Source organism: Ochotona curzoniae, unplaced genomic scaffold, assembly GCF_017591425.1.
Source record: "Ochotona curzoniae isolate NIBS_2020 unplaced genomic scaffold, NIBS_Ocur_1.0 scaffold_1037, whole genome shotgun sequence".
Classification (NCBI taxonomy): Eukaryota; Metazoa; Chordata; class Mammalia; order Lagomorpha; family Ochotonidae; genus Ochotona; species Ochotona curzoniae.
Genome location: NW_024467083.1, coordinates 9,119,243 through 9,142,942, shown reverse-complemented (window position 1 = coordinate 9,142,942; position 23,700 = coordinate 9,119,243). Strand labels below are relative to the sequence as shown.

The 23,700-nt window shown below is 35.1% G+C and overlaps 1 protein-coding gene across 1 annotated transcript in view; it reads left to right on the top strand.

Moving 5' to 3' along the window:
• Positions 1-23,700, top strand: part of DPYD (dihydropyrimidine dehydrogenase) — an 808,753-nt gene that overhangs the window by 253,164 nt on the left and 531,889 nt on the right. Inside the window, exon 8 of the mRNA XM_040999080.1 lies at positions 6,566-6,653. Within this exon, the coding sequence (XP_040855014.1) occupies positions 6,566-6,653 (88 nt within the window). The remainder of the gene's footprint in view (positions 1-6,565; positions 6,654-23,700) is intronic.

Sequence of the window (23,700 nt, the reverse complement as noted above, 5' to 3'; positions counted from 1 at the left end):
TAATTAATTTCATATGTTATGCCTGATTCATTTCTGTGAGTTCTTATTTTTTAACTAAAAAAATGGTGGTACTTGAATATAATGTTAGTCTTATATGTTCTATTTCCTTTTCATACCTTTTTCTTACATGATATCAATGGATGGGATCTCTGATTTATTGAAAACATGAAAACATATTGAATCTTTTTTATCTTTGAGATATCATTTTCAATTGTATCAGTTAAATATTATCATTTTCTATTCTTAAGTTACCATAATAGTATAAGATTTTTCATACAATAAAAAACATTTATTTTTTTCAAATAACCCGGTACATTTTCGCATTATGTGTTGAAACACTTTAATGCTTTCATTTCTGGATCACTTTTTGCACCATATTTTATTTCTTGTACACTTGTAGAACTATGTATCTTCTTAAAATTTTCTTATGTGTAAAGTTATTAATTCAGTATATTAAAGATGGAAAAAGAGCAAGGAATATTTTAATATTGTTGCTACACTTGCATAGTTTTTTGTTTTTCTTATTTTTAAAAACATGATATATTCATTTTTATTGGAAGGGCAGATTTATAAAGAGAAGTAGAAACTGAGAGAAAGATCTTCCATTTGTGGGCTTACTCCCCAGATGGGTACAATAGCCAGATCTGAGCCCATCCGAAGTCAGGAGCCAGAAGCTTTTCTGGGCCTCCCACGTGGGTGCAGGGTTTTAAGGCTTGGGTCAGCTCTGCTGCTTTCCCAGACCACAAGCAGTGAACTGGATGAGAATTGGGGCCCAGGCAGGAAGCTGTACCCACATAGGATGCTGTTTCTTGGAGATGGAACCAGTTGAGCCAAATACCCCTGCCTCTCACAGTTTTAAATCTACAAAGCTTCTTTAATATTTTGCTTTAGCCCATTTTCCTATTGTTTTTGTGATTTTTATTAATATATTTAGACTGACTTTATAAATTTCTTACCACTTCATTATTTTAAAAATGATATTGATAAAAATATTTTCTTGATAATTTTCACTAAATTTGGAAATTCTGTTGTCTTCAGATCCTTTTTAAATAGATAGCACTTTGATCACTTCTTTGTATTTGATGATTATTTTTCCTTATTCCCCACCTTAATTTTGACAGTGTAAATTTTCCTAGATTCCTTCTGCTTTTGAGACTTTTTATTTATTAGCATATAATTCAGCATTATTCTAATACACCATCAATTGCCTGATGTTTCCGTTTGATTTCTTGATTGTAAAATTTGTGTTTTTCTTTCATTAATAAGTTAATTGATGTCTTTGAGAGGTAGAGAAACATATATAGAAGGAGTTCCTACCTGCTTATTCACTCTCCAAATGCCGGTGGCCAAGCTGGACTGAACTGGAGCCTAGATCCCAGAAGTTAGTTTAGATCTCCTACATAAGTGGCAGGAATCCCCCTGAAGAAGCAGAAGTGTGCTATAGTCTGCCTTGTCCAGAAACAGGAATCACGGAATTGGATGCAGTCATTGTGACTAGGTCACAGGTGTCCCATGAGGCATCTGCCTCTACTTCTCTAATGTTTTTAGTTAGAGGAGTGGGTAGTAGTTCCTTTACCTAATGCACTTTAAGACTTCTCCAAGTTTTATGTTTCCTAACCATTCATTGTTGTCTGTATTTTTATTCTCCTTATTATCTAACCCTTCCACATTTACTTGCTTCAGTTATATTCTTACTGATTTTTCATTTTTTGTGTGTTGGGTAACGAAAGTATTTAAGGTGATAAATTTTTGTCACAATAAATATTGAAGATGATAATTTTCTGTAATTTTGTGAGCATCTATGCATTTTCATTGTTTAGTGTTATTTTCTGGAATAATTATAGTTGTTACTTCCCTTTTAGGCAATAGTTTCATGAAATTGTAAAAATTTGCTTCCATTTTTTATGATAGATTCTGAATTTTTGCTTATTTGTTTTGAATTTGCTTATTTGAAACGCAGAGCTACAGAGAGAAATTGAGAGACAGAGAATAAGAGCAAGAGTGAGAGCGAGAGTGACAGAGGTATCTTTAGTCTGCCAGTTCACTTTCCAAATGGCTGCAGTGGGCCAGGCCAAACCTAGGAACCTGGAATGATATCTCTGTCTTGTACATGGCCAACAGGGTCTTAAGCCTCTTCTGCTGCTTTCCCAAGCACATTAGCCAGGTGCTAGATTGGAAATGAAGCATCCGGGCCTAGACTCTGTATTAATACAGTATGCTGGCTTGGCAGGTGGTGGTTTAACTACCATGATGCTGGACACCAAATATTCCTTTTGCATGTTTAGATAAGATATACAATTTGAAGTTAACTAAATATATTCTCATAATATGTTTTAATTGAAATAATCTTTGATAGTGCAATAAAATTGTTCTTTAGTTTAAATTGACTTAGTTGTATTTTTATAAAAGCCTTAATGTTGTGGTAAAATTCTAATATAGCTCCTGGCAAGTATTTGCTATCCAGTGTGGACTTTAATAGAATCTCTCATTGTATTTGTGTCAGAGCGTATAGCAATCAATTCTATTAAATGCTTCTCTCCTGTTTTGCAATTCAAAATTTAGTTGAATATTATAAATTTGCAACTTGAATATTTTTCTTTAATCAGTTTTATGATATTTTCAAATTTTCAACGTTGAAGTGCTGGAGTCTGCAACAGGTTATCTAATTTCTTTCATTACATTCTAAAAATATTTGCCTTTTCCCAAAACATTTTAATAAAATTCTTCTTTGAATGAGAGTAATTTGATAGTGATGCATTTGTGTTGCTGCATGACTTAAAACAAAATATTTTAGAATGCTTTCTATATAGAGTAATATCTCTATATAATAGAGATATATATTATACTCTATTATACTCTACATAATAGAGTAATATCTCTATATAGTTTTGTTTTAAACATTTATTTATTTTTTATTACAAAGTCAGATATACAGAGAGGAGGAGAGACAGAGAGGAAGATCTTCCATCCAATGATTCACTCCCTAAGTGAGCCGCAATGGCCGTTGCTGTTCCGATCTGAAGCCAGGAGCCAGGAACTTCTTCTGGGTATCCCACATGGGTGCAGGGTCCCAAAGCTTTGGGCTGTCCTCGACTGCTTTCCCAGGCCACAAGCTGGATGGGAAGTGGAGCTGCTGGGATTAGAACCGGCGCTCATATGGGATCCTGGCACGTTCAAGGCGAGGACTTTAGCTGCTAGGCCACGCCGCCAGGCCCCTATAGTTTTGTTTTAAACAGTGCTAATTTGAAGCAAGAATTCCCATTATCATGGAAAATATTGGACAAATATAAAGTTATTTATGTTTATCTAACCAAATTCTTGTAAAAATGTAAAGAGTATGTTCATTGTAATCTCTGGACATCTAATATCATGTATTTAGGGAATAATGTTAGCATTTCACAGATTCGTACACATTTTATGTTGGTTACTGGTATATTGTGAAGCTTACTGTAGTTTTTTTTTATATATGTAACAAATCTCAGTACAGTTTTCCAAGGCATCTTATTGTTTCGAAATACTCTGTCAAAACTCTTGCTCCTAGTGCTCTTCTTTCTTTATTTCATGCCAATTGCTTGGGGGCTGAGCCATTAGAGAGGAAAGTGACATGGTGTTCATTACTCCTTGAATGCTGTTCTGGTTCTCGTTTTAGCCTCTGTCTTTCCACAGTGTCAGTCCCCAGTAAAGTCAAAAGCATGCCGCTCTTGGTTAGCTCACACTAAGGTTCAGTATGTTTCTAAGAATGCTGTGTAGACAAGGAAAAGTCGCATGCTCCTGTCCTCTACTTGCATATCATTTCTTGCTATTGTGAAAAGACTGTAGAAATAAAATGTTTATGGATATTTCCTGTATTTAGTAACTCATAACATGCTGTTCAATTTAGAGGGTGGAAGAATTGAGACATTGTCAGTCACTTTTGGTAAATGATAAAAATTTCCAAATTAAACTAAACACACAGAAACATAAGCACATACACACACCATCTCAAGCGAGATGAGAGATCCTTCTTGGATCACTGCTGAAGCAATAAATAACTTACCGATTGTTGCCTAAATATGCCTAACTATTGTTGGGCATTCTAGTTCTTGTATTTTGCTGTTATGCAATTTATTTGTATTTCTTTTTAGTTTTTAAATTGACATGTTATAGTTATATGCAAATGTGTGATACAAAGTGGTTTCTTGATACGTGTAGACATTATGTACTTGTGATCACGAAATTATCCTCTTGGGACTATTTTGAAATGTATAACCTAGTATTGGTACCTTAGTCACCCTACTGTATGATAGAAATTCAGGATTTGCTTTTTTCTGTGATGTCAGATGCGTTAGCTTACAGTACGCTTTGTACCTTATGTTGTCTTTCATATGTAACTTTTATTATAGATCGGTACTAAAGTGACACTACATCATAAAATAAGCACAAAATTAGCCACCTTTCTAACAAATAATTCATCCTGTCTCAGTTAATGAAAACGTGAAAGCCTATTAGATAATTTTATTTCCCAGTACTTGTAACAACACTAGTAGGTATCCATTAGTAAGTCTTTTTTCACTAAAAGTCTATTTAGAATATCTGTTCTTGCCCTCGAGAGTGAGGTCATTTGGCCCTTGAGTTACCCTTTAACCTCAGTAAGAGCACAGTTGTTAGGCGCATTCTGAAATGAGACTGATTATCTGGCTCATTTTTAGTATCTTCAGCTGTAAAGTGAGGGCACTGCTAGCACTCCAAAGCGCTGTTGTGATGATTGAGTGGGTCAGTCTGTGCTGAGTGTTTTTGCATGGGATTAAGTATTCTGGGTAGGTAAGCTGCAGTTATTACTGCTTCTGGGTTATGCTGTTCCTACTCTCTGATTTAGCTTAAGGATTGTGCCTTTAGAATCCAAAAAATTTCCAGACAGAAATGCAAGATGCATTTATTTATTTGTTTATTTATTTATTTTACATTACAAGGGATATACTGACCCATGCCTAATGATTGATTTCTCAACTTCATGCAAATGACTCTTCCCCGATCATAGGTTCATCTTCCACCCTCTGAATGCATATGTCTTAGCAGACTTTCCACTTAGCCCTTTGCTGTGCAGGTGGATTTGCGTAAGCATCAATGGAGCAATTCATTGTGACATGCTGTGGGAACTCTGGGCCACATCAGACAGAGTTTCTAACTTTGACCTCTCCCTGAGGTAGAATTGTATATGAATGTTGTTATTGGTATTCGGTGACAGGGAACTGATGTTGATAATTTGTGTTAATTGAAATTGAAAGAGCATACTTTATCTGAAGCAGTGCTGTCATGCAGTGAACCCCATGGCATTTTAATTCTGCTGCAGCAGTTATGCCACATCTGTCATATGAAATCAGATATTGTTGAGTTTATCGTTCATCATCAAGGAATCATCTAGTCTCATCCGAGATCACCTTGATGAATTGAAAGATAAAAGACAAAGACCACTCCTACATCTCCCCATCCCACATAAATCTACAATATTGCATGGTGTTTTATTTATCCTCTTGGCCAGGTTTTCAGGTGTCCTTCCTAATTGTTTTACCTATTAACCTTTTTGTTTCACAGACCAGGATTTCAATGTTGGGATTACCTTAACTGAAACTAAATATAATTTGTCTGTGAATTGTAATAGTGATTATCTGATATATGATTATCTGATATATGAATCTGACTGATTCATTAGCTTCAGTGTGTCAGTTATGAATCAGACTTCAGTTGGGCCTGATTTTTTTTCTTTGCACATTTGTGTAGTTCCCAATCTTGTGTCTTTGCGTATCAGTGTAGATGGAGGACATATTGTAACAGTATTTGAAATGTCTGATTATTTCTCTTTGCCCAAGACTAAGTTGCCTGTGTATTTCACTCCAGTCCCCTTTGGGGATCAGGGCAATCCTCACAGTATTCACATGCTGAGGTGATGCAGGGTCACTTCTCTTAGGCACTTGGTCCCTTACTCACTCTGCAGAGGCTGGTTCTGAAAATCTGCTCTTGTCTGGAAGCTGTGTAAAGTATTGTGACTTTTAATAGAGGTGACTCTTCTCTGTCCCCTGACTTGTTCATGTTCTCAGGACAGTGCCCCCTATCAAAATCCTATCTGTTCTTGGCAAAAGCCCCATTGAAATCCCACTTCCTCCTGTGTTCTCATCCGTATGCTCCTTGTTGACATCAATTTCTCCATGTTCTGAATTTCCATATACATACACAGTTTTTTAGACCAGCTTAAGTTTATTAAAGTAGATTCTGCAAAGCAGGAATCGTTCTTTACCTGTTTTATTATGTAAAGTGTACCACATGGCTATAAATTTTACTAACCTAAAATAATTAGCTTTTCTTCTGCATTAGACTTTAAATGCTACATTGTAGTGTGCGGGTATTTATGTATACATTCATACATGCAATCTATTCTAGAAATGAAAATAATTCTGTATATTACCTATGGAATCAAAGAGATCTTACATGGAGTTTAGGACTTGTGCTTTATTCTTTTTAATGCTAAATATTAAGATTTCAGTTAACCAGATACCAAAATAATTATTATTCATAATGCTGTTTTTTGCAGATAGTTTGTGGCAAAAGCCTTTGTGTGAATGAAATGACTCTTTGCACTCTGAAGGAAGCTGGTTACAAAGCTGCTTTCATTGGAATAGGTAAGTAACTGACGTTTAACATTTTTTTTTGATGCTTACAAAATCCTAGACAGTTTTGTAAGAATTACTTTCTTCAGATATTTCAAGGTGTAAGCTGTTGATAACCAGGAATAACAGACAAAAATAGTTAACCAAGTAAATGCTTTTTGACTTTGTAATAAGTTGTTTTGCTTCACCTTCACTGTGGTTCATTTTGGTAAAATAATTGTTTTTCTCTTCATTCCCTCCACATCACTATCATTGTGAACTTCTCTTAGAATCAAGAAGTTTTTAAGTCATACTGTGGAAATTCAGACTGTGAATGGTAATAAGGGACAGACCTGGCTCTTTCTCCTTGCAATTCATGTTTCAAAATTTTTAAGAGTTTTTCTTATTTTGTTGACTAAATTTTTCTTTTCATAATGTCATGCATTGTCTTATTAGATATTGATGCCTAGTATATCTCTTCTAATCCCTGTATTTAGATGAAAATGAAATACATTTGAATGTTCTTGCAGCTTCTAAGTATATTAAGTGAGCTTCTTCGAAACCGAGAATACCATTGTCATTAGAGTTTCTATTTTAAATTACATCAAGATGAGGAGGGAGAAATGTGTGATATTTTCCCTAGTTTTCATGTGTAAAGGTACTATATATGGCTTTTGTCAGTGTTGGAATCAGTGCAATGAAATAGGACAACTATTTCTATTAATATCTCTAGTGTTAGATCAATAAATTTTTGTTGCACTCAAATACATATGAATAAATAACATGGTCAATTATAATTTAAGTATTTATCGGATTAGCTCCAGCTGTTGCTGCCACTTGGTGAGTGAACCAATTGATGGAAGATCTTTTCTCTGTATCTCCTCTCTGTGAATCTGCCTTTCCAGTAAAATTAAATAAATTAAAAAAAATTGTCAAACATTCAGGTTAAAATAATGGTAACGCTATCAAATAACTAAAATTTGTTATTCAATGTTTTGTTTTTCTGTGGCAAACAGTACCTAAAAGAAATGCTTTCTTTAATTGGAATAGTATATTCTTACATACTTAATTTATATATAAACCCTATGTTGCTAAATTTTAGGTGACAGGTAAGCTGTACATTTAAGTATCCGCAAATTAACTCTATAAGAAATTATTAGAGCACTTAAATTATTTACACCTCTCTGTGATTCCAGCCATGAGACACTTTTGCATCTGAAAAAATTAATGTAACTCTTTTCTGTTATTTTGACCCATTAAAATCCTTTATGGACTCAGGTCCAGGGGTGTCTAGTGGGGACTGGGTCCTTGGCTCTGTATACATGGTGAATGCTGGGTTCGTGAGCCCCAGGTGTAGGGGTTTCCAGCAGGGCCCTGTTCTCCTGGTTTGAGTCCTTGGGCTCACATGCGCAATTGGTGCCAGGTCCATGAGCTCTGGTGATTGGGCGGTCTGACGGGACCAGGTCACCTGATCCAGGCCCTAGGATCCACCTACAAGAACTGGTTTTCCTCAGTGGAAAAGTCGGAGCAGTAGATGGCAGGTCCTGATGCACTTGGAAGATATGGCAGCCTAATGGGGCCTTCAGAGGACATCTCATACCATAGCAGAGGAAGGAAAGCAAAACAAAGTGTATCACTACCCCAGCCAAATGATGACAGCGGAAATATGGACTGTAAAGTAGACTGTGTGAACGAATGGACATTGGAAAGATTTCCTCATCATTGGTGAGATTGAGAGCATTTTAGAACTAATGAAACCAACTATGCAGAACCCTCAAGATGTATGCCACATAGGTACCCTGGGTGGGTATCAGATGGCTGTTCCCCATCCCTGGTACTCAGGAATTTGGGAGCCTGGGTATGGCTCCTCTTATTTCATCCATTCCCTCAGAAACAGGAAGAAGAAAAACGAAAATTTGTAAACAGTGATCATCATACTCCCTTTCTCTAACCCTGGACCCTGATTAGCTATATGAACAACATCAAAAAAAAAAAAAATAACAGCAATCCTCTAAAGTTACTGGAAAATGCTACATCAATTCACAATACATTAATCTCCATTTGACTCTGCAGTGAGATGTAAATCTAACATTCAAAATGCCAATCTCTGTCATACTTATGTTGGTGTGCATTTTCTTTTTAGATCTAAATTTTATATTGTGTAAATCATACACATATTTCACAGTAGTGATTTAGGAGCATATTAATTACTCCCAACCTACACTCCCTCCTAACTGAGTTCTCCGCTGGTCCTTCTTCCTTCGTTCTTATTATTTTTTTCAATGGTATAATCTCAGTTCATTTTACAATGACAGGATTAACACTGCATTAGGTAAAGAACCAAACAAAAAGTGAGTAGAAAAAAAACAAAAAGCAAACAAAAAAGAACCCTCCCATTCCTCAAGTGTTTAGAGAAAGGCTGTTAGAATAATCAGTCTCAAAATGTTATTCTCATTTATATCCATTACATTTTTCTACTCTGGATATTAGTTATCACTGATCAGAGAAATCATATGATGCTTCCTCTTTTTTGGCATGGTGTATTTCACTAAGTATAATAAGATTTGATTGCAAAACACAGGATTTCGTTTTTTTCTTGTGCCTTAGTAGTTTTTCATAAGTATCTGTATGCATGTATTTATATATTATGTGTATATATAGTATATAATGTATTTATATATGTGTGCTTATATATTATTAACATACAATGTTTTGTGTTATGCATTTATATAAAATGAAATTATATATCATAATATATGTATTTTTTTCCAGTCATCATTCATTGACGTCTGGGTTGATCCCATATCTTAGCTGTTGTGACTTGAGCTACAGTATGAGTATGAGTATGCAAACAACCTTCTCATCTGCTCATTTTCTTTCATTTTGGTAAATTCCCTGAGGAAAGATGGTGAGATCATATATTAAATCAATTTTCACTTCTACCAGTTTACGTTCTGCCAGTTTACATTCCCACCAACAGTGGATAGGGGATCTTTTTCCCCACATTCTCACCAGAACTTTTTTTTTTTTTTTTTTTTTTTTTTTTTTTATTGTTGCTTACACTGTATTATGTAGTACAGTTTTATAGGCGCTGGGGATTCCCCCCACCCCTCCCCATACCCCTCCGCCCATGGAACTTATTATTTTTTAAGTACAGATGATAGCCGTTCAAACTGGGTGATATGAAACTTTGTGGTTTTTGCTTGCTTTTCCCTGATGGCTAGTGAATCTGAGCATTTCTTCATGTGTCTTTTGGCCATTTGTGTTATCATTCTTTGAAAATTGCAAGTTCATGTCTTTCGCCCATTTGTTAATTGGATTTTTGGCTATTGATGGTGGTGATACTCCTTAGTTCTTTAGACATCCTCAATGTTAATCCTCTATCTGTTGCATAGTCTGCAGATATTTCCTCCATTCTGCTGGCTGCTTTTTCACTTTGTTGATGGTTTCCTTTTTTGTGTAGAAGTTTCTTGACTTCATGTAAGCCCATTTTAAAGAGTTGCTTTAATTCTGTGTGCTTTGGGGTTCTTTTTCCGTTAGTTCTTGCCTATGAATCTTGCAGAGGATCCCTGATGTTATCACCTAGTAGTCTGAAGGTATCAAGCCACAGATTTAGATCCCTGACCATTTAGAGTTAATTATTGCATAAGTTTTAAGGCGATTGTCTTGTTTCATACCTCTGCATACATAGATTAAATTTACCCAGCACTATTTGTTGAAGACTCTACTCTTTCTTTCTTGATTAATTTCTTTTCACTTTTCAAAAATTCATTGACTGGATATGTGTATTAACTTATGGGATTTTTATTCCATTCCATGACATGATCTTCATGTCTTTTGTTGTGCCAGTTTGCATGCATTTTCTTCACAACTGCCCTGTAGTATATCTGGTGTTGCGATGTCTCTGGGATTGTTTTGTTGTTTACATTTCTTTAGCTATTCTGGATCTCTTGTATTTCCAAATAAACTTTAGCATCTCTAGGGGAATGTAATAGGTATTTTGATTTGGATTGCATTATATGTAAATTGCATATAATAGCATGTATATTTGTTGATATTAATTTTTCCAAGGCATTTCTTTCTTTTTTATTTTCTTAATATTTTGTAATTTGCATTGTAGGCATCCCTCACATTTTGATTGAATTTATTCTAGTTTGTTGGCATGTGCCTTTAATGATTCCTGTATAACTTGAATATTTGTGGTGTACCTTTTTATGTTTCTTTTTTCATCTCTGATTTTATTTGTTAGAGTCTTCTTCCTCTGTTTTTTGCTTTTGTTGTTCTTAGTTGAGCCAACGGTGTGTCAATTTTTTTGTTTGTCTTTAGAAATACCAGCTCTTCAGTTGGCTGATTTATGTATAATTTGTTTTAATTTTATTTATTTCTCATGAAATGTTAATTCTCTCTTTCTGTTAACTTAGAGGTTTTCTCCTAGATCTTTCAAATGCATTGAAATACATTTGTTTGTATATTTCCTAAGTGTTTTAAGTCATTCATTTCTAGCTTCCTGCCATGGTGGTCAGAGAAATGTATGTTATGACTTCAAAATTTTTTAGAGTTTTATAGCCATGCTCTGATGAAAGAAAGTATGTTCTGCAAATGTGGGATGGACTGCTATGTAGAAATCAATTAGGCCCATTTGATCCATACTATAGATTAGCTCTGTTGTTCCTTTCTTGATTTTCTGTCAAGTTGGTCATCATGCTAGTGGAAGTGAGATGTTGAAGTTCCCCCTTAGTGTATTGCAGTCTGTGTCTCCATTTAATCCATTGACAATTATTTTAAGTAGCCACATGTCCTGACGTTGGGTTATAAACATTTACTATGGTCACATTTTCTGTTGAATTGTTTCCTTAATCATTATGTAATGCCATTCTTTTTCTCTTTTAACAGTTTTTGTGTTAAAGTATATTTTATCTGATATTATCATGGCTAAACCTGCTCATTTTCCCTTTCCATTTTGGTAGAGTATCTTTTATATCCTTTCACTTTTAGTCTGTGTACATCTTGTAGGCAGCAAATAGATTTTTAAAAATTCACTTTGCTAGTCTCATTCTCTTTATTGGAGAATTTAGGCCATTTGCATTCATGATTCTTGAAAAGCAACAACTGATCATACTATTTTTACTTAACTATTCCCATTGTTTGTTTTGAATTTTCTTTGTTGTGCCTCAGAGCCTGTTGGAGGGTAGAAATATGTGTGCACCTCATAGTTGGAGGTATGTGTGCAACACTCTGCCAGGCCACTAGTTTTATCTCAGTCAAGTCAGTGGGGAATTGAGATTTATCCTTTAGGTAGCATCACCCAATCTCATACATCCATGCCAGTCAGTTTTGCATTACATTCACTGTAGTTTGTGTCACCTTTCTGATGTTAATATGATGATCTTTCCATTTGGTCCACATCCCTTTCAGAATGACATTTTCTCCCCAGTATCCCCGGCTCTTTTTTGGGATACTCAGGGAAGACATGTGCTCCTCCCCTCCAGTGATATGCTCTGTGTCTGGTATAAACCTGGAGTCCCTGTGGTCCACCAGATCCCATGCCAGTCGATGTTGCCATTGCCTCTGGTTGTGATGGTCTATTTCCACCTTTGTCCTCGGATCTGATGCTTTTCTGGTCCCAGTGTGGTATCTCTGCTTGCTGTTGCTTGATTACACTGCACACACTTTTCTATGGTGTCTCTGCAATTTCTGCAGGATTCTCAATGCAAACTTCTCTGCAGTTCCCCCTTGAGAATGGATCTCATCTGCTTTTCTTTCCTAGTTAACTCCAGTCACAATTAGTGTATCTTTTCCTGTTCAGCTATTTTGGCAACCTCCCTGCTGTGCATTTTCTTTCTTTTTTTTTCATTTTTTATTATATTTTTGACATTCTTTACATAGTTAATTAGGGTAAAAAGATTCAGGGGCTACAGGAAAATGGGTAAGACTATTAGTTCCATATTGTTTCCTTCAGATATCCGAGGTAAAGGGGGATTTTAAGAGAGAAGGCCACCCAGTCTCCCACCCACCCCAGGTCCCAGATGTGGGGCATGCTCTGAGGGTCCTGCTCAAATGATTTTGATAGTTCAACAGTTCTAAACCACTGTCAGTCTCGCCACTCCAAGCACGATGAGTTCGCCGAAGAATTCACTGATTGATATAGTCCATCATAGAGTCTCCATTTGCCCAGTTTTTCACTGCCAACAAATAGCTAAGGTGGTTGATTGACTTGTTCTGTCCTCTGTCTCTTTATGGTTAGGGTTCTGAGTCCAGCAGTTCTGCTCGGAGGATCCCCAAAGAAACTTTGTCTGAGGTGTTCCCAGACCAGGTTCTTGTATGCGTTAGCAAGTACAGGGCCTGGCACAGTCCATCGCCCAGATGAGTTGGTGGTTGCAATTGCTGGGCTGGCTCTGCTTCCAGCCCTATCTTTCACTGGAACCAATGAGTGTTACAGTCCAGCCTGGTTCTGCCCAGCACACACTCAGCCCTCGCATAAACCAGTGTGAGCTGCAGCCTAGTTGGAGCAACCCACAATAACCCCCACCAGGTCTACCCCCTGCCCTGGTTTGCCAGTATGTGTAGCAGACTAATCTGGTCTGTCTCACATCCCGTTCTGCTCTCATACATGTCAATGGGTGTTAAAGCCTAGTTCCATTAAGCAGCTCAACTATCCAGCCCTCACGGATGTTGTTGAGTGTCTCTCTGTCTAGCTACCCCAGCCCCTGTCCTAGTTTCCGTGCCCTTCCATGGGGGTTGTAACCCAAGAGGGAGGAGTCCACTTAGCTGAAAAAATGGATTGTTTGATGTTTGGTGTAGTAAAATGAGGAATATAATTCTATTTCAAAATTTTTAATAAACTATATAGAAAATTTTTGTTGTCAAAGATTTGTTGTATATAAAACCAGTATCTCCTCCTCTAGAAGATATGTTTGACAGTCTTGATTATTGATTTGGGAATTTATGACCTTTCTATTGCCATGTGTTCTGTGGGTAGCCTTACATCCTTGCAAGCTTTTGCTCATTAACCTTTCTTCTGTAATATAATTAGACTTCACTCATTACTTATTTTATAAATCATTTATTTTTTCTGCATCTGGAAGAATAAATTGTGCACTAACAATTTTGTTTTCTTCAGGATATAGACTTTACTACTTTCACAAAAAGTAGAGTTTGAAACAGTAAATGTATTTAGCTCTCTCATATAGTGATAAGAACTGTAGGAATTATCTTTGGTACCTGATTTTAATCTTTGATCTCTTTGATCTGCGGTATTCTATAACTGTGTTTCTACTAGCAGGGAGCAAGGAAGAGGCAAGGGTTCTCCTGGTATCTTATTCAGAAGCAGTAGTTGTACATGTGATATCTTCTTTCATCTCATTGACTATATTCTGGTTAAATAAGCATCGTTAAGCAGAAAGAATGCTTGAGATAGTAGCGTTCAGTTATGTGGACATAGTGCCAGGTAACTTCTAGATGTACAGAGAAAGAAGGAGTTGCAATTGCTGATAAAAAGACAACTGTTGAGTTCCAGAGGAATTTAGATGTATTTAGAAAAGACAAAGGTTTCCGCCTGACAACTGGGTCATTTGTAGTGTTTGATACGTGATCCATACTTTGTTTTACAGAAAAAAAAACCTGCTTTGGACTTACAGGTTTCATGTTGGTCACTTAGTATAATAAAATTGGTGATATTTTAATTTTCTGTAGTTGGGTATAAAAGCTATAGGTATTTTAATTACATTATTATCTTATTCTGTGTTTTTCTAACAGAAAATATTATACTTCATATGTCTTAGGATAACTCAGTAAACTGTGTTCATCCAAGTGTCCACTCATATTTCTGATTTTAACAAAGTGATTTTGCTGAGAGAACATATTTCACTTTTAGATCTTTCTCTAACAGTCTGTTAGGGAATTATCTTGTTATGTGTACATCACTGGGCCTTAATGAGTTACATCTCTATCCATGAAAGGTTTATTTCTTTTCTGTAGTGAGATAAAACCTAATATCATATTCAAAGTTGGAGTTATCTTTGTGATAATGGGAATTATTTAATGACTCTAAAAACATTGGCATTTTTCCTGGATCTATACACCTGCGTAGTGTGTTGCTAACAGTGTTCAGAAGGAGAATTAGGATATCTAACATTGAGGCTTTGTCAGAGTATTACATGATTTTATGCTTGCTTTTGAGAGTAATGTGATTTGACCACCGCTTTTCTTTCAGTTCTACAAATATCATAAAAAAATTGAAAATACCAAAATGTATTTGAGTGATTGAAGTAAGCTATTTAAAAATTTTTTTCATCTAATTGTATTTTTGATGTGTATGCTTATTTACACATACCGTATTATGCATAATATATACTTTTAGAAAAAGATTTATTTATTCTTTTCAAGGAAAGATTTATAGAAAGAAAGAGACACAGAAAGGGAAAGATCTTCTTTCTGCTGGTTCTCTCCTCAAGTGACCAAATGTCTGGTTCACTCCCCACTGCAGTGGACAAAGATGAGGCAATGAAAAACCAAGGGCCATGAGCCTCTTTTGGATTTCCCACTTGATTACAGATTCCCTTGGGCTTGGCCCATACTCTGCTGCTTTCCCAAGCTATAACCAGTGGATCAGACATGTATCGAACCAGGTGTGCCTGCACTTGAAGATGGAGGCTTACCTGTTGAGCCATGGAGTTGGCCCCAATACAATGTTCATTTAAAATATAGTTTAGATTCTGCAGCAATGGCTCAGGGGTTAAATCCTGGCCTTGCATGTGTTGGGATCCCATTAAGGCAACGGTTTTTGAGTTGGTGCTCCACATTCCAAAATGCTCCCTCCCTGAGAGGATGGCCCAGAGCCATCTCTCATGTGGGATACCTGGAAAAAGCTCCTGGCTCCTAGTTTCAGATCAGCCTAGTCCTGGCTGTTGTGGCCACTTGGAGAGTGAACCAGAGAATGCAAGATCTACTTCTCTATATCTCCCTCTCTCTTTATACCTATCTTTCTTATAAAAATAAAATAAATAAAAATATTTATTCCTTAAGGTGGACTCTATCATTGTCTGTAACTATAATGTCATGAGACACTTAAATAACAGAATAATGGACTTGAGACTGTCGGTGTAGGACTATACCATTATAATGGTATGGAAAATAACATTGGCAGGGGGATGGAATGGAAAATCCTTATGCCTATATAAACATATGATGAAAAATTTAAAAATGAATGCAAGTATGCATGCACATAAATCTGATATAAAATAGATATTTGCACAAGACTATTACATTCTACTACATAAGAGAAAATTTGCATTCATGTAAAAAAGTCATTGTCCATGGATTCATATTTTATGGATCGCAAAGTACCAACCAGCTGTCTCCCATAGCATGTCCATTGTTAAATCTATTTGACATAACCAGTCAATTGTTAAATCTATCTGACATAACCAGTGTTTTAGGTAATTTTAAATGATTTAAAAATATGAAGAAATGAGAATTCATTTTTAGACTTTTAGATTGAATCACAGATATCATGAAAGATCCTGAAAGAATGAGCATATTGCACAATTGGATAGATAAATTGTAGTAGAAGTATGCTGAGTGTAAGTGTAGTTGTTTTAAATTCTTTGGATGATTTTATGCAAGGGATGCATTTGCAAATCAGTATTTTAGGTGACTAACTAGAACCATTAGCTTTGCTTCAAAGGAACTCATTATCTTTTCTTTTTCTGGCTCTTTTTGGTTGGCAAAATTTTATTGCTGTTCTCATGATACATGGTAGAGCTGAAAAGGTTAGTAAAATATTGGAAAAGAACATTCACCAAGACACACAAAGGTAACTGATAAGATTTAGTATATTCTTCTTACATGTTTTTGTTTTGATTCTTTTTGCTTAATATTAAGAGCATGAAGTGCTAAAGGGCTGCAATGGGATCCAGTGTGGAATCCTCCGTGACAGCCCTAGGAGACACTGTGCTTTCGTGACTGCCAGGGGATTTTGTGGAGATGAGTAGTCATCTTTTCTGTATCAGTGTAATTCTTCTCTTCTCATAGCAATAATCCTTCCTAACTTTATCTTTGATTCTGGATATATGCGGCTTTATAATGGTTGTGATAGTAGGCATAGGTAATATTATTTCATGCTCCATAATGTAATCTATCCTATTAACTCTTAAAATGATCCTTTTAGGCATCATTGACACACTTTGTAAGTATCAAAATTAAGACAAAGCTACCAAATGATAACCAAAACATGGGAAATGAGCCTCTTCTGGATCTATTTCAGAGACAGTGACAGAAAACAAACGAGGGAGCTGATGTGTCCTGCCTATATCATAACATCCCATTGAACATTCTTGAATAGTTAGCTTATACTCTGTTCGACAGAAATTAGCCTTTATACTTACTGTTGGTTTTCATATTATTGCCACCAATTGACTTTTTCTCAAGTACCAGAGAAGTATGTTCTTTAAATGTGAAGTTTCCCAAACATTATAACAGCTAAAGAAAAGATAGTCACAATGACAAAAACTCATTGAGAGATTATGGTATTAAATTTTTACAACAGTATGGCCTTTACTTAAATTACTAGTGCCTTCTTGGAGCTAGAATTTTCCTCCATAAAATAATGTTCTTAATTAGCTACTTAAAGAAGGGCTTCTAAATTGTGCATAATCATACAAGTGTTTTGTTTATTTAGAAGAAAATGCAATAAATTTGTAATCTACCCTCTTGACTTTGATCTCCACATAAAAAACTGACATTCTTGATCAATATTCAGTTGCAAAATATATTATTTTTAAAAATGACTTAGTTGTAAGCAAAAAAAACTCATGAGTATTTTGCCCATCCACTTTTTAGAAATTTAGAGTATTGTTTAATTTAGTGTCATTTGTAAGTCCTCATGTATAATTGTGAGACTCCTAAGAATTCAGAAATGAGAGAAATAAAATTCCAGCTGAGAGTTAATTAAATCATCACTTAATGAGTTCGTGTAAAATGCTAGAAAGAGTAAAATTGATGTAGGGCAATTATCCTTTGATTATATTAACATAAGTTTAGGAAATGTATGCTATTCTATAGAAACTTATAGTGGGGAATGACCATCTTCAGGAGTAGGGAAGAGGACAAAAAACCAAAACAGAAACAGAAAGAAAAGAAAACAAAATATAATAACAAAGTAAAAAGAAAACATAAAGCAAAATAAAAAGAAATTTAAAACGTGAAAAGAAACATAAAGAAAATAATAGGAGGCAATGTTGGCGAGAGTTTCTTTGAATGTAGCTGAGTGAAGTATCGGAGTTCTTGCAGCCAGTGTCCTAAAGTACATGAGTTAATCCACTTCATAAATCTCTCTAGTTACACTTGTTCTGATTCCTAACCAGAAGAGCTGGCACTGATTCCTAAATACTTTGATTACAGGGACAGTTGCAGTTATGCCAGTCAGAGTAATACTGGCCCCTGTGATGAGTATTTTTGTTGTCTATCCATTCTGCTTCTCCAAGAGAATGCTTCACATATCTCTAGTAGCTACTCTTTACATTCCCATTGTCTAATTGTCCTACCATCATGTTCACAACACAAAGTAACAGAATCTGCCCCTTAAAATTTTAAATCTACTACTTTGTAAACCTCTCTCACCATTAACTATCTAGCAAATCTTCAAGTAAGATACATTCCCATATCAAACCTTTGCTTATATGCTTTAGTTTATTGAAAAAATGATTAAATCTGTCCCTATATGCTGAAATGAACACTTTCTAGAACATGCATCTCAGATGCCACTTCTTTCATGAGACTGTACTAATTTAGATGCATTTATCCTCTGTTTTCCCATAATGACGTATTTTATACATGCTGTTTGTGCATGTACCCCTCCCCATTCCTCACACAGAATCATCTTATTAGAAATCAGTGGTTGTTAAGATTTGTACTTTTCCACAATTTCCACACATTTCTTGACACATAAGACAACATAAAAATCTTCAGAGCAAATTAATTAGAAGAAAAATGTGAAAAGAGAAACAATGGACTAACAACAACATAATAATTTTGTGAGAAGTTTTGAAACCATAGTTGTACTGGTTTAGCTTCTTAATATTCACAATTCTTCCCAAGCATCATCTTTATCTTTTTTTAGTGATATTCGAAGTTAAGTTCATGTTTACTGATTATGGTTAATCATTTTTGCCTTATTAGAACATTAACCTTTAAGTGCTGCTAAGTATTAAGTTATCTTTGATTATTATTGGGTAGTTTTTAAAGGTATTCTTATTTGCTTGATAGTGTTTAATGTAATTTTTATAATGAAAACAAAATTATTTTAACATTTGTATGGCTTTCTATAATAAGAAGCCTTTAACATCTCGTGGGTCATCAATAAGTATCTGTTTAATTGTTTAATGAATTAATATATACCCATTTCATTCAACATTAGCAAAAAGGGAGTAATTTATTCAACAGTCATTTAAAAATATTCTAGGCCTCATTTTTATTTAACAACTACTTTTATAAGAAAATATAAACTAGATCTTGAATATTAAATACACTACATTTACTTTCTTTGAATTTTTTGAATGGAGACAAAGAGAAGTTTTTGTTCTGTTTCAGCAAATGCATTTTATAGAATAAAAATTCCCTCTATTTATGCTAGTTTTCTAAATTAAAGAGAATAAAATCCTTTTGATCTTTTCATTCTTCAAGCACCAGTTTTATTTTAGTAGTTTCCTATGATTTAATTGACTTTAAAAGCAGTTGATTAGAGAGTTGGGAAATTATTGAACTAAGCAATATGTTTTCTGTCAACTGCTGCTTATTACTGCCAGATAAAATTTTTGTGATAGTCTATGATCATTTGAACTTGGAAGGGGATGTTGCTGATCACATAGTGCTTGGGGAAGGTGCTAGACTATCTCAGATGAAATAACAAAATATCACTTATTGTGAAATGTTAGCATTTTCTTTCTCACTGAAGTCTGTGCTCAAGGTGCCAGCACAGCTGGGGTAAACCTTCTCCCTTTATAGAAGGCAATCTTCTCCACATTTCATACAGAGCGCCTAGCTGGCTCCCATGTGTGCAGAGTGAGGAACTCTTGCTGCTTTTCCTCTTCTTATCAGGGCAACACTTCAACCGTGGGGACTCCATCATCATGACTTTACCAAAATGAAATTATCTCCACAAAACCTAAAAAAAAAACCTCATGTTCATATACTGTCATGTTGGGGTGATGAATTTTAAAGGTATGAATATTCTTAAATGATTTTCTTTTCATGTTAAAGTCACACTGTAGTTTTGGATTGCCCTGAGGTAATACGATGATATTGAAGGGTAACTTATGATAGTTAGCCGGATTAGGAATCACTTGAAATAGCAAGTATTGTCATAGATAAGTAATACCACAGCATACAGTTCTACTCTAATTGAATAGAGCTGTGAATGGAATGTGAGGATTAAAGACACATGTCCATAAATATAACATATAATGATTTTCAGTTAAACCTTCGATATATCTTACTAAATTATTTTCACACAGTCACATAATTATGCTTATTTATAACTTTATGAATCACTACGATGTGAAATTTGTTTAAACAAGCAAAACTGGGCTAATAAAGGTGTGAAAAATAATGTGGAAGTGAAGAAGAAGAGATTGATGTAAGTTGGAATAAACTAAGACATCTTTACATATTCTTCATATTTTGTTTTAGGAAGTCTTTCCTAACTATGAAAATGAGAAACTTTATGGGTTAACTTCTCTCTCTTTTTTAACTTATATCCTGTTTATTCACAATCTGCTAACTGTATTTGTTTAGAGGGATTAGATAAAAATGGACAGACATTCTTTGAGTTGGAATGTTTAAAAGATGCTGTCATGAAGCAGCATGACCTTTAGACATCACAGAGCCATTGTTTTTTAAAAAACAAATCTTTTGTAAGAACAGTGTAATTTAAATTGTGTAAATTGTCTTCAGATTTTTGTCTAGGAATTGTTTAAGGCAAGTCCAGCACATTCACATTTCTAAGCCCTAAACAGAACCTATGTTGATGTTATTACTTTTGTTAATTTATACTACCTAGAAATATTATGTTGTGTTAGGAACCAATATATGGAAAACTAATACCAATTAATTCATGGTACAAACTCAGGATAATCTTTTGTAGTCAACTTTATTGTGGACAGATATACATTGAGCTAAGCTTGCCACATTTGGGAAACTTGCATCCTATATCTGAATATTGGTTCCAGGCTAGGTTTTCTTCTTCCTATCCAACTTTCTGCTGTTGCATCCTGAGAGGCAACAGATAACACCTTGAGTGCTTAGACTCTTGTCACCTATGTGGGAAACTCAGCTGGAGTACCAGGTTGTTGGCCTTAGTCTGTCCTAGCCCAAATGTTGTTTGGACCATTTGAGGAATGAACTAGCAGAGGAAGGAAGGACTCTGTACTGCATTGCCTATCTTAGATAGATAGGTAGATAGGTATATAGGTAGATAGATAGATAGATAGATAGATAGATAGATAGATAGATAGATAGATAGATAGATTGAGTTTTATTAAAGATGTAGTTGTTTTTATGGAATGTCAGAAAAACAGAGAGAAGGAGAGAGAAAAGATCTTTCATCCACTGATCCATTCCCCCAGTGGTTGCAGTGGCTGGAGCTGAGTCAATCTGAAGCCAGGAACCTGGAACCTCTTTCTGGGTCTACCAAGCAGATACAGGTTTCCAAGGCCATCCTCAACTGCTGTCCCTGGCCACAAGAAGGGAGCTGGATGGGAAGTGAGGCAGCCTGAGCATGAACCAGCACCCATATGGGATCTTAACATGTGCAAGGCAAGGACTTTAGCCACTAGTTTATCACGCCGGGTCGAATAGGTAGATTTTTAAGCTCATGAAACAAAATTTGGATTTGTTTACTACCTCAAATGTATAAGGGATCGTTTGATCATTTTCTGATTAACTGTGCTTGTGTGCAGATGGAAGAATTCCACACATCGAAAGGTCCTGTTCATACCCATCCCTGACACATACAAACTCACATGGCATAAAGTTCACAGATTTTCATTTTGCTCATGTTACTTGGATCAGTTTTGCATCTAAGTCAATTAATAAGTTAAATTTGGAGAACAAGATATTGATATTTGTGTTAATCAGGCAAGAACATGTTGATATACCCAATTTCCAGGAAAAGGAATGATATTTAGTTGATTAATGTCTTTCTTGGATCTTTAATGCATTTTATATTTCTATTCCTTCTAAAATTTATGTAATACCTTTGTTTGTTAAACCTGAAATGCATACATGTATTTTTTTACTGATTAACTTACATAACTGAAAGTCTGTACCTATTAAAATACTTTCAATTTGCGGACTTCCAGTGACCTCATAGAAATGACGCCATGCAGTGTTTGTCCTATGTGACTGGTTAACTTCACTTGGCATACTGTTCTCCAGACTCATCCACATGTTAACTTGTGCCAGAATTATTTCATTTTTAAGGCCATACAGTATTCCATTCTACATTCACATAATATTCAATTAATCTCTTTATCCTTCAGTGAACATGGGATTGCTTCTACTTTTGAATATCACAAATAATGCTGCCATGAACATGTGCACAGTTCCTGCTTCCATTTATTTTGTGAATATGTCCAGAATTAGAATTGCTGGATCTTTTGTTAGGTTGATGTTTGCTTTTTTGCAGAGCAATCATATTATTTTCCGTAGTAGCTATATCATTTTACACTTTTAGTAACATGGTACTTTCATTTCTAAAATTGGTTATTTTTGGCTGCCTTTTAAAAAATATTAGCTACCCAGTGGGTGTGTGGCTTTATGTAATGATGCAATTATTGTAGGTTTCACATCCTGCCTGTTACCAATAAAAACTTGCAGTGGTAGTATAAAGATCTAAAATAGATTAAATGTAGACTTGTTCAGTAGGTTATATGAGCAGTAAGAGCCTTTTCCCAAAAATAAAATGGAATGTATCTCTAGTGATATTTATAAGGGCTTCAGTTGGGTTTTATAATAACAAGATATGGACAGAAGTCGAAATAAAGTAGAAGTATTATTTTCAAAGGGGAAAATTAGAGGGAAATATTAATGAATAGAATTTAATTATTTCTATTTATTTTTCTCACCAATGAAAAAGTTTAAATGACTTATCCACAAAGCTTTTTTTTTAAAATAGATGAACAAATAGAAAATATTTCAGTTTTATAAGGCTACCTGTTCCTCTGCCACTACTCTACTGTACATTTGTAGTGTGAGAACAAAGTCAGAGTGTAATAATAAGCTTTACAAGGAATTGCTTAAGAAAATTAATTGCAGGGAATGGAGAACTGCTATGGCATAGCTGGTAAAGCTGACACCTGCAGTGCAGCATCTCATATGGACATTGTTTTGAATCCTGGGTGCTGCACTTCTGAGTCAGCTCACTGCTAATGTGCCTGGAAGAGAAGTGCAAGATGGCCACAGTCTAGGGCTCTTGCACCTCATGAGACATCCAGAGGAAGCTCTAGGTTGGCTATCTCTCTCTGTGGAACTCTGTCTTTCATGTAAAATAAATACAAATATTGTTTACATGAGTACATTTGTTGCTCATATTTTTTTCCTTGTATCTTTCACAAAAGCAAAAATCTGCTTAGAGATGCATACATGTAAACAGAATGCATTTAAGAAAGCAGTGAAGGTCCTGTCTTTCAAGCATAAGATGCTTCCATTGTTATCTTGTACTGCCACTTTAAAAGAGCTGACTGTAGGTGGGTCTACACATTTTTATTTTTCACAAAACTCCTGGGTTGTCATTATTACAATGTTAGCAAATAGCTTGTTTGAAAGATATATATATATAAATGTGTTTTTCCTGATGCTAGTATAATTAATAAAAACGTTATCATCACGTAAAACAACTAGTTTTGTTTCTCAGTTATGATATTTTATCCTATTACATTCAATTTTCAATAAAAAAGTGTTTGCTTCATTTCATTATCAAAGAATGAGCAAAAGCAGATCCATAAAATTAAAATTATGTAATCAATGAAACTTGTACTTAATCAGTTTTCTGTGAAGTAGTTAATGATTCTAGAGGTGTATCTTA